This window comes from Alligator mississippiensis, chromosome 16, assembly GCF_030867095.1.
Source record: "Alligator mississippiensis isolate rAllMis1 chromosome 16, rAllMis1, whole genome shotgun sequence".
NCBI lineage: Eukaryota > Metazoa > Chordata > Crocodylia > Alligatoridae > Alligator > Alligator mississippiensis.
In genome coordinates this window covers 13,963,119-13,975,063 of record NC_081839.1, presented here as the reverse complement: position 1 = coordinate 13,975,063, position 11,945 = coordinate 13,963,119, and the positions used below count along the sequence as shown (strand labels likewise).

Below are 11,945 nucleotides of genomic sequence, written 5' to 3'. Positions count from 1 at the left end.
TACCTTAATTCTGTTAGATTGCAGAAAAGGTCCTGGTCACAGACAGGCTGAAGTCTGTGTCTTTCTAAACACTGAATGGTCACCACTTTGGGGTAACAAACTGTAAGTCACTTGGGACAGATTTCTTGTTTTCGTTTCTCTAACTTGCCATGCGCACTTATGCTTTCTACAAAAAGAAAGGAAAGGTTGAAAGAAAGCACTTGCATTTTTTGTTGTAGATGAACTATATGATGACTTCCTGCTATTTTGATTAAATAGGACTCCTCCGCCTGTAGCAGACAAGACACAAAAACATACAATTTAATATTTTTTTAAAACTTTTGGGCAAAGCAATTCCTACCTTTCATCAAACAAAAATAAAATTGGCAACATTCAATCAGTCTGTGTTCAGAGCATATCTTTCTTCTCTTATCTGGAACCCTGGCTACAAAAGACACCACAGTTGACAAGGAGCCCCAAAACAGACAAATCTAGAAGCTTGATTAAGAATGTGTTAACATTAAAATTTTACAGTGCTGCGATTCGAGTTATAAAAGAAACAGGACCCCACACATGGTAACCACATAGGTATAAATTTGTGGGATGTTAAAGTGATTTTTATTGTTCAGTTAATCATGAAGCCTATGGGCTTTGTCATACACTATACTTGGGGCATGTTAACTGCACTTTAAACACTAGTGTCTGAGATGTCAAGCAGTAAAACACGTGCTAAGGGCCATCAGAATAACGAAGGAGGTTCTCCAGATGGTGCAATCTAACATGCGTTGAGCTAATGTCTGACTGCCCCGGGGATAATACAGTCAGGAGACTCTGATGTGGTGAGGAGGCCAGCACCAACAACTAGCTGTTTGTGCTGCAGGGCCTGGGACTGACAACACTACAGCGTACAGCAGTCTTCAACGGCTCCGGCGCTTAGGACATGTTTCACTTAGATCATAGCAAGCATTACTGCCTGACTGCTCAGAAAACTTTCTACCTCATTTTATTTTGATCGTAATAAGCAAAACTATGAGTTACAAAGTTTTCTGAGCAGTCACAAGGAAAATACTTACTACGTGCTACATCAAACGTGTCCCAAGTATAAGCATGGAACGATACTCATCCAGAATAGAAATGTGCTTGGAAGGGATATGACCCCACATAACCATCTTACTCCATAGTTGTAGGATTGTAAGGCAATCTTAGGCACTGACTTCAGCATCGAAAATGAGGTCAATTCTCCTTAAGTACAGCTATGCATCCCACAGAAGTTTCGTTTTATGAAAGATTTAAAGAACTCAAAATTTGGCTTTTTTTCAGAATCAAAATAAAAACCACAGATTTTGATTTTCTGGCAGAGGGAAAGTTGAAAACTAAAGATGCGTCTTTTTTAATGCTTAAAATAATTAGTTTTAACCTTGAAATTCTACGTAGCAGGAATATAAAACAAGCTTTAAGAAAGTCTGAACATAAAAGGATCTGGCCTTTGTTGTAGCGGGGAAATGCCCTTCCAGATTATACAGATCTAAAAATGATTTGTGCAGAAGTCACCGTCCTGATCAAGAGCCCTTGGACTTCACTACAGAGCTGAATCACTGTTTGCTCAAGATTGGGACGAATCCTCCCCGTCCAGCAATCCCAGGCACCCGAGACAAGGTTTATACACCGCTGGTCTCTCAGGTCAAATCGGCTCCGAATCCTGTCGAGGGAGCAGGACTCGACCGTACGAGTCTGTGCGGCGCGACTGCCTGCAAGTACTCTCCTGCCCAGACTCCTCAGCCCGGGCCTGCAGACACTCCCAAATCCATGGCAGACATCCTACGTGCGTGCCCCAAGCCCGGACCCCTGGGCTACCTCAGGGCGACAATGTACATTTTCTTGGCGAGCGGTAGCGCATGAGTGCCTTGCCACCCCTTGCTTCTACCGTCCCTGCACCGTCGCCTCGGGAAGAGAGACCCGAAGTCTCAGAAACCGTGAGAGTCATAAGCTGGGAAAGCAGAATATTTTAACAGTGGACACTGACTGGGCAGTGTCCTTCCCTCTTGTGCAGTCACTCTGCAGTTTGCTGCAGACGACTAATCCAGGAGGTACAAGAGGCCTGATATCCGGATCTCAATTCAGTAGTCTTTGTAAGCCGATTTCCATGCCTGGCTCCTCCCTTCGTTTTCATTCGCTGTCCCGTCCCCAAAATTATTCCCCAGTTCTCGCCCCGCCCCAGCAACAGCAGCAGCAGCAGCGCGCGCAGCGGCCCTCTGCCTCCAGCCCCGCCCCCGCCCAACGGTCAATGCCCCGCGCCCAACGGTCAACGGTCAACGCCCCGTGCCCAACAGTCGCCAAGCCCCGCCCCCGCCCCACCCAATGGTCAACACCCGGCGCCCAACGGTCACCAAGCCCCACCCCCACCCAATCCCCATGGCCCAGCAACCCCGCCCCTTCCCCCTGCCCATGCTCCAGGCCCCGCCCCCTCACTAGGCAGACGGGCCCATTTCACAGCAGGAAGATCGAGGCCGGGGAGCACAACATTAGCAGGCGGGCAGCGGGTGGGAAGCACTGACCTGGGGTACCTGCTGCAGCTGCCCCGGCTGCCCACCGGGCAGGAGCGCCAGCAGCGCAGGCAGGGGAGAGAGGGACGGGCTCGTGCTGCCTGGTCCTGGCTCCTTGGGTGCATGGGCTCGGCGCTGCTCCTTCCAGTGCATGGGGTGGGCACGGTTGCTTAGTGTGCATGGGGTTGGCACCACTCCTTGGGGTGCATGGGGTGGGCGTGCTGATTAGGGTGCATGGGGTCAGTGCTGCTCTTTAGGGTGCATGGGGTCAGCATGCCTCCTTAGGGCGCATGGCGTCGGCATGCCTCCTTAGGGTGCATGGGGCCAGTGCCCCTCTTTAGGGCGCGTGGGGTCAGCGCTGCTGCTTAGCAGGCCACGCACAAGTCTGCCGGGCGGTTGTGTGTCTTGGAGCCCAACGCAGCCAGGCCCCACGGGTGTCAGGACCTGGATTGGGGCGTGGTTGGCTCTGCAGTGGTGCTGAGAGGTGCTGAGGGCTGCAGGGCTCTGCCCACCCTTGGCTGTCAGTGGGAGCCATCCGGCTGTCAGCTGTGCAATGATGTGATAGACCAGCAGTAAATTATACCGGTATAAGATGCACCGATATAACTGTTCCATCTGTCCATTCCCATATTGGTCTAACAGTTCCAGTACCTTCACCCACTTAAACTGGGGTAGGAGTGGACAAACATTACAGTTAAATCACAGCAGTGCAAGCCCTCGCCTCCCCTTTTTCACATGGTTTTGACGACCTGCCTTTCCTCAGCCTTGGGTGGCTGACGTCCCTTTTTAAGCAGGGAGCCAGTAATTAATTATCTCCGAGGGGAGCTGCTCACTCCTCTAGAGTCCGGTGAGCTGAGTTAATAGGGTCGGAGACCTCCAGTGAGGACCAGCACTGGACCTGGTGGATGCTCCCTGCCCGGGTGGCAATGATTTTGTTTCTGAGCCTGCTGGAAAGGGCGTTGTTGTGGCCATAGGGAGGCCTCCATGGTAGATCATGGGCTGGGGTCTCTGCCCCAGCAGGGGCTAGGCTCGCTCACACAGCTGGTCCCTGCCAGTCCTGTGCCTCTACGTATCCCCCAGGCCCCCACTGGATGCTATACAAGCCGCTAGTCAGAAGCAGTTTCTGTCCCAAGGAGTTTCCAGCCCAGGCAGACTCCCACCAGAGGAAGGCTGGATCATGGCGCCCACGTTATAGGTGGGGGACCTGAGCCCAGCCCTAGCCAGAGCCTGAATTCCCTCCCTGGAGAGATGCCAGAAACAAGAGACCCCTTGCTCCTGCCCATCCCCTCACCCTGCCAGGCTTCTTCTGGTACGAGTGCAAGGAGGTGTGGATCGAAGGGCTGCGCAGCTACCTGCTCGACTGGTGGAACTTCCTGGACATCGTCACGCTCAGCATGTACCTGGCCTCCTTCGTGCTGCGGGTGCTGGTCTCCGTGACGGGCCAGTACCACTGCTGGGACGCCCCCTCCTCGCCCGAGTGCTACTACTTCACCAAAGCCGGTGAGCTCCCATACTGCTGCTGCTGGGGCTCCAGCCTCTCCCCCTGGGGGACATGCCACCCCCGCCCTGTCCAGCAGGTCCCCTGGTCTGGGACGGCAGCTGCCTCCAGTCACTTCACTCTTGCCAACACAGAGGCCAGCGAGTACAAGCCAGGACAGTGCTTCCTGTGCAAGAACGGGGCTGAGACCCAGCAAACTCATTCCCAGGGGCAGTGACTCTGATGACTCCCAGCCAGGCCTGGGCTCACATCTACAGACTCTCTCATTACCCAGCCCCATGGGGCACCCTGTTCCCTCGGTACTTCTGCCTCTTTTGGGGAGACCGAAGGACCCCAAAGTCCCCATCTGTCCCACATTCCTACAACCCGTGTTCAGAGAGATTTTCTAGCACAGATGACCTCTCATCTCCCTCCCTCCCCTCTCATGCCCCAGTGGGCTTCATGGTCCCCCCAAAACACTCCCGACCATCCCTTCCTGCAGGTTATATGGGAAGATGGGAGCCAAGATATCCCGGGCTCAGTCTGTTCCCTGCCCTGAGCCCCCATTGCCAGGTTGTGTAGGCTGGTGATGCGATTGCAGGGACATTTTTCAGTGATGTGCAATGATCCTACTATAGCAAAATGCTGAGAGCTTGCGTATCCTACTGAGCCAAAGCATTGCCCCTGCCTGCCACGAGGCGTCAGGGCAAGCCCGTGTATCCAGCCGTGAATCTCCCCAGGAATGCCCAGGAGCAGGAGAGGATGCTGGCAGAGTGTTAAGACAAATCTCAGCAATCCTCATCCTGGGGATGAGCCTGAGAGAGCAGCTACTTCAGCGCTAAGCAGAGGGCAGCTGCGGCGCTGCAGTAACAGCAGTCGTGATAAAAGCTCTTAGCTCTGCGGGAAAAGTGCAAGACAGGAATGCAGGAGCAGCCCCCTCGGCCAGCGAGCCCAGCCCCTGCGTGCTGCCCCACGAGTTCCCCCCACACCCTCTCCCAAATAACAGGGCATGAAACCCAGAGCACCTGTAACAGCCCAGAGCTGAGCATTGGGATGGCCAGTGCTCTGGTGTTGCAGCCACAGGGTCAGATCCTGTCCCAACTACCAACAAAGGCAACCCCCCACCTTGCGAAAGACCCTTATAAAGGTCAAAGGTTATAGACCCAGGGCACAAGGAGGGGAAGGGACAGGCCAGGGAGTTGGGGACAAGACCCAGGCCGTGGCTCTGGCTACGCTGCTGCATTGCTACCCCTGTCAAAGCCCCCTGTGAGGGCTTCTCTGCTCAGCGTGGGACAGGCAGTCTGCTGACCCCTCTCACCTGCCCCCACTGTGCCCAGGGCACCATGAGTGGCATGCCGAGGACCCCCAGTTTGTTGCAGAGGTGCTTTTTGCAGTGACCAGCATGCTGAGCTTCACCCGTCTGGCTTATATCCCGCCAGCCCAGGAGTCACTGGGGACCCTGCAGATCTGCATTGGGAAGATGATCGATGACATGATCTGGTAGGGACTGACCGCCCTGCCCTGAGGCCCAGGGTCTGAGGCCCCTCACTATCCTGGCTAGCCTGAGTTGGCAGGAGTTGGCAGGCATGGAGGTGCTGGGGCACAGCTGATCAGGGCCCGAGCCAGTCAGGTGTCCAGCACCCCCAATTTTTGTTGAAGTCAGTGAGCCAGCCCCCTCACCCCCGCCACGGGTGCTTCAGCCCCTGAACATGTGTGCTCAGACTGCAGGGATGGGCATGGGATGCAGGCCTGAATAAAGTCACAGAGGGCCTGGAGAGGGCACCCTCCTGGTGCTAGATGCTAGACAAACACATGGTACAGGCTGCTCCCTGCCTGCAGGCAGCATTGTCCAGCTGGAGCCCGACTGCCCAGTGGCATGGCCCCCTGCACAGGGAAGCAATGCAGCCTCCAGTGCTCAGTCTCAGCTGGATTCCCACTGGGGGACCGAGAAATGAATGCCCTTTGCATTGCAGCCTGCCCAGCCCAGGGCTCCCTGCCCTCTGACGCCTTTCCCTGGCTTCCCCTTGCAGGTTCATGTTCATCCTGATGATCATCCTCACTGCTTTCCTGTGTGGGCTCAACAACATCTACGTGCACTACCAGGAGTCCGAGCGGCTGGGCAAGTACGACCACCCCCAGCCCTGCCTCTGCACCCAGGGTCTGGTGGGGAGGGGCGGACAGTTCTCCACTGATTGGAGCCACAGGGCAGGGCACAGGGCCTGGGAAATGCAGAAAGGAAAGGGAAAGGCCAGCACAGTCGCAGGCATGTCCAGCAGAGAGAGGGCAGCGTTAGTGCCGTTGCACCAGGTCCTTCTGTGGCCACGGCTGGTGTAACGTGTATGGAGCTAGTCACCCGTGGTTAAGGAAGCTGGAGTCGGACCACAGCAGGGGCAGGGAGGTGCTGCTGGGTGGTGAGAGGGAGGGAGAGCCTGTCGTGAGAGCTGGGCTCGGTTTCCTTGGTGGCTGGGTGGGGAGAGGACTCCTGCCTATAAATCTTCCTGGGAGCAAGCACCAGGGAAGGGAGGAGAGCTCTCCAAGGCAATGCACACCGCTGGCCCAGGAGCACACGGGCACAACCCGGTCACGGATCAGTTTAGATAGGAAATGAGAGGATGTATGGCTAAACTCCAGAGCGCCAGGGCTTTCCCCCAGCAGGGTGTCCTTCCAGTAGAGAGGGGGGGATCATCTCAGAGTCAGGTGGGAGGGTTGGGGTTGGAAGGGTCTTCCCAGTAGACTAGGTGTGCGGGTGTGGGCAGGGCTCTGCGGGGCCCCAGACTCGCGGTGGTCGATGGTCCTGTGCCTACTGTAGCTCCAAGCTGGATCAGGCCCGTTCACATCCCACTGGTAACCCACTACCCGCTCTTCGGCAGCTTCAATGAGACGTTCCCGTTCCTGTTCTGGACCATGTTCGGCATGGAAGAACACCGTGTGGTGGACATGCCCCGGTTCCTTCTGGCCCAGTTTGTGGGCTGGGCACTTTACGGCATCTTCACCATCGTTGTGGTCATTGTCCTCCTCAACATGCTCATCGCTATGATCACCAACTCCTTCCAGAAGATCGAGGTCAGCCCTGTTGGGAGCCCGGCCCATGCTGGGGGAGGGGACCAGCCAGGAGCGAGCCCCCCTGAGTGGATGGGGCAAAGCTGGCAGAAGCCCCAGCCTAGTCCTTTGACAAGGAAGCTGTTTCACCCCACTCACCCCTCCAAACAGAATCCATGCTGTGCATAGTACAGACAATCAGTATATGCCACCCCAGAGCCAGCTGCATTTCTCTGTCACAGGGGCACTTGGGATCAGTCAGGGTGAAACCCAGGGGGCCCAGATACCACACCTCTGCCCGGGGCAGACCCCCATCCTTTGGCCCTGCTGGTCCTATCTCTAAGTTAAACCCCTCCGGCACGGTGGGGAACAGTCACTGGCTCCCCTCAGACAAGGATCCCTTGGAGGTTTATGCCAGGTGGGCACCTGGCAGACCTAGCCTTGCCAATCCAGTATTTGCACTGAAGAGAAATCAGCACCCTGCGAATGGGGTCAGGACCCCTGTGTCTGCCTCCTCCTTTTCCAGGGTGGATTCCCCCTGCCCCGCTCATGTCCCAGTGCCCGCCACCTGCCACCACGCCCCATGCTACTCTCCTCATATACTACCAGCATGCAAGGCAGGACAGGCTGCCCAATGCCAGGGCCATGCTCAGTGACCCAGGGAAGGGGTGAGCGTAGGCCAGCTGGTGAAATCCTGCACGTGCCCTGCAAGGCTTGCATGACCCCACGGCTCTGAGCTGCTCCCCCCGGCTTGTGTTGCAGGACGATGCCGACGTGGAGTGGAAGTTTGCCTGCTCCAAGCTCTACCTGTCCTACTTCCGGGAGGGCCTGACACTGCCTGTGCCCTTCAACGTCATTCCAACCCCCAAGTCCCTCTTCTACATGGTCAGGTAATGCCAGGGCCCTCACCTGTCTCAGGGCATGAGGCACCTCTATCAGCTCACCCACCACCTGGGAGACAGAGACCAGCAAGGCCCCGTTTTGCAGACAGGAGCTGAGATGCACAAGGAGGGAAGGACTTGCCCAAGGTCCACACAGCCATCACTGACAACTGAACCCAGAGCTACTGGCTCTTCATCCCATGGCTGAATTACCACACTGTCTATCCACCAGCCTTTTTTCTCTGTGCTGCAGGGAGAGCGGCTTTGCAAAGAGAGCCCTCAGGGGCTTTCCAAAGAAAAAATGCCATGTTTATTCGCATACCACACAGCCTCCCAAAAAAGTTATGCACCTTGTTCTGGGAAGGCAGAAGGAAGAGCAAAAAACCATTGGCTTTTATCCAAACTATTCAGAAACAGTTTGTTTTTTTTATTTAAAACACCCCCCAATTTTCAGTGGGTAATTTTTCAGCAAAAAGGTCAGTGTGAGATGTGAATAATATGGCACTAATCTGTTTTCTTCCAAATGACAGGAAAGGTTTGGGAGGGAAGGGTTAGAAGTTTTCAGATTTTGGTTCAACAAATGAAAGCCAGAAAACAAAACAAAAATAAGTTTGAAAATACTGAATTTTCCCTTTTTCTCCCCCCACCTGCACCCCATTTGGGGACAAAAGGAAAAATAAGCAGAAAACGTCAATGGAAATTTTAAAAGACCCCACCCTGAAGATAATTAGCATTTCTGTCTTTCTCTTTAGTTTGACAGTCTGAACATCTCTACAAATCTTTGCCACGACTTGCAAGAAAAGAGACTTTCTGAAACTAGTAAACACGAGTTGTTCAGACAGAAATTTCCATTGCTTGATGAGGTCTCTGGAGCAGAGAGAGGTTCTGGAGAGAGGGAAGGGGAAGCAGTCTGTTCCCACTGGTCAGGCCTTCACGGGGAGCTGGCTCACAGACTTCAAGGCCCAGAGGGCTCATTAGATCACCAGGCCTGACGTTCTCCACCACGCCAGCCATTGCATTTCGCAAGAGTCCCTCAATACTGAGCCTGGTATCTTGTGTCTGGCTAAAGCAAGACTGCCAGACAGGAGAGAAGCAGCCAGCATGGACCGGGGGATGTGAAGGGATGCCCTGGGGCTTGGTTCCTTACAAATGGGCGCCTTTATTTCTCATTTGAATTTGCCCGGTTTGACATCCAGCCACTGGCTCTCTTTCTGCCTGTTTCTTAGTGGATTAAAGAATTTCCTGGCCTCTGGCATCTTTTTCTGTCCCTGGAGACACCTCTCCATTGCACTCAAATCACTCCTTGCTCTTTGCCTTGATAAGGTAATATATTGAGTGAATTCAGGGATAAAGCCACTGGTGCACTGCAGAGAGCTGGCATACAACATGGGAGACAATCCCCCTGAATTCTGGAGCTGTTTGGCTCCCAGTGCCATGAAATGGGCTCATCTTTCCAATGGGCCAATACCAGGAAGCAGGCCCAGATGTTGGAAGGGTTTGGACCTGGCTGTGGGCTCCAGCGTGGATTTTGCAGGGCTAGCTCTGCTTCCGCCTGGCCCCTTGTAACCCACGTTCTCCTGTCTTCCCTAGGGGCATCTTCCAGTTCATTTGCTGCTGCAAAGCCAAGAAGCAGCAGGACTGTCCCTCGATCCCCACCATTGTAAGTGTCCCGCACAACACAGCGGCTGGTAGAAGCTACATTGGCTGTGTGGCCGTTGGTAGAAGCCACGTTGGCTGCGAGGCTGTTCTGCGAGGCTGGATGAATGGTAAGCAGCACCGTTCCCTGGTACCTGTGTAATTCCTCTTCCCCTTCCTCACCCCAGGCTACCTCAGATGTGGGAGCGGTGAGAGACGCGCGGGTGAAAGCTCGCTGCGCCCCCGCTCCCCCGAAGCCCCCCAGAAACCCTCCAGCAGCCACGGAGCCCCCTGCCGACCCCCAGCACAGCCGGGGTAAGCGGGGCCCGTGGAGAGAAGGGGCTAACCCCCTTAGTGTGTGTGTGGGAGGCGGCAGCTGAGTGGAGCCGGGCCGGGTCAAGCCCCGCCCAGGCCCCTACTTCGCCCAGCCCCCCAGGGAGCCACGCGACCGGAGCCGCGCGAACAGGCTGCACAAACAGGCGCGCTTCTCTGCCGGCGCGTGAGTTAGCGCGGAGTTCGCGCGGGAGGGCGCCAGACCCTGCCTGCGCACCCCCCAGGGTAGACAGCCCCAGCCGTAGCCAGCCTCCCAGAGGCATGACACAGATGGGCTCGCACCGCACCCCGAGGGTCCCCTCGGGCTCCGCAGCCCCCCCCCCCCCCCCCCCCCGGCACCTCAGAGACGGCCACCCAGACGGAGCCCCTGGTTCTGGGCTCCACGCAGACGGAGCCCCTGGCTCTCGGCTGTGGGGGCTGCCTGTCCCTTTTTCAGGCTCTGGGGCCTGGGAGCATGGCGACCTCCCCTTGCGGGGTCTGTTCCCTTGTGGGGTCTCTGGCACGCCAGCTGGAGGAGCTCCAGGCCACAGTCCAGAGACTGCATGCCATCAGGGACTGCGAGCAGGAGATACACTCCTACTGCCAGGCCCTTCTCCCCTGGGAGGCAGAGGGTAGACCACAGTCTCCCTCCACGCCAAAGGAGGACTCTGGGACCTCCTGCTGTGTCCAGCCAGGGGCATGGACCAAGGTGGTCAAGGGCCCTAAGGCCCGCCGCACCAAGGCCCCTCCCCCACCAGAGCTGAGCAACAGGTACGCGCCTCTTGCTGCCCCAGCGGAGCCTGCTGAGTTGCCGGCCCCCTCGGGCAACATGGGCCCAACTGCAGCTCCCGCCCCTGCTCTCCCCAAGACAAAACGTATGGCGTTTGTTGTGGGAGACTCCCTCCTGAGGGGGATGGAGGGGCCAATCTGCCACCCCGACCCCTTAACCCGGCAAGTCTGCTGCTTCCCAGGGGCCCGCATCCGGGACATTGCGGAGAGGATCCCCAAGCTCCTCAAACCCACAGACCACTATCCCATGCTCCTTATTCATGTGGGCACCAATGACACTGCTCGGAGCGCTCCCAGCCACGTCATGAGGCGCTACAGGGATTTGGGAGCGGGGCTAAAGGGTCTGGGGGCACAGGTGGTGTTCTCGTCGATCCTCCCAGTCTCAGGCTATGGGCTGAGAAGGGACAGGAGGATCTATGTGGTCAACCAAAGACTGCGGCGCTGGTGTCGTCAGGAAGGCTTTGGCTTTCATGACCACAGCCCGCTCTTTGGCGAGAGAGGCAGCGAGCTGCTGGGAAGAGATGGTCTCCACCTCTCTCCCCTAGGGAGGAGGCTTTTCTCAGCCAGACTGGCTGACCTGCTCCACCGGGCTTTAAACTAAGCCCGCTGGGGGACGGGGGGACTACCGCCACTGCTGGCCCGCTGAGCAATCCTTGCAAAGCCAGCGGATCACGGCACTCAAGGGAGCTCACCCTAGCCCCAGCCCCGGTAAAATCTGTGGGCAAGGAAGGAGCCCCCCAGGGGGCACTTGCCTGCCTGTACACAAATGCCAGGAGCTTGGGGAATAAGCAGGAGGAGCTCATTCTCCTGCTCAGTGCAAACAATTACGATGTCATAGGGATCACGGAGACCTGGTGGGACTCCACCCATGACTGGACCACAGGGATAGATGGCTATACCCTGTACAGGAGGGATCGTGTAGAGAAAAGGGGCGGGGGTGTAGCTCTCTATGTTAAGGAGAGCTACGCGTCCCTGCAAGACGATATTGGCGACCAGGGTGGACGGCTGGAGACCCTCTGGGTTAAAATCCTTGGGGAACACGGCACAGGGGACACAATGGTGGGAGTCTACTACAGACCTCCCACCCAAAGTCCTGAGCTAGACCAGGAGTTTGCCCAGGAACTGGCTGAGGCAGCTTGCTCCAGGACCATGGTTGTCATGGGTGACTTCAATTACCCAGACATCTCGTGGGAGGATCGCTCAGCAAAATCTGAGCGGTCGCAGAGCTTCCTCTCGTGCGTGGATGACCTCTACCTCACTCAAGAAGTCTATGGGCCAACGAGAGGCAAA

The 11,945-nt window shown here is 56.3% G+C and overlaps 1 protein-coding gene across 1 annotated transcript; it reads left to right on the top strand.

The window, feature by feature from the left end:
* Positions 1-1,845: 1,845 nt before the first annotated feature.
* LOC132246604 (short transient receptor potential channel 2-like) lies at positions 1,846-9,717 on the top strand. The gene is made up of 7 exons (XM_059719932.1): positions 1,846-1,867; positions 3,822-4,022; positions 5,286-5,499; positions 6,030-6,122; positions 6,870-7,062; positions 7,801-7,928; positions 9,510-9,717. Exons 1-7 carry the CDS (start codon positions 1,846-1,848, stop codon positions 9,715-9,717), a joined length of 1,059 nt encoding a protein of 352 aa, XP_059575915.1.
* Positions 9,718-11,945: the final 2,228 nt, after the last annotated feature.

Coding starts and splice junctions, on each gene's coding strand:
- LOC132246604 (XM_059719932.1), top strand. CDS start 1,846: ATGTACATTTTCTTGGCGAGCG. Junction 4,023..5,285: donor CTACTACTTCACCAAAGCCG/GTGAGCTCCCAT, acceptor TTCTCTGCTCAG/CGTGGGACAGGCAGTCTGCT. Junction 6,123..6,869: donor GAGTCCGAGCGGCTGGGCAA/GTACGACCACCC, acceptor GCTCTTCGGCAG/CTTCAATGAGACGTTCCCGT.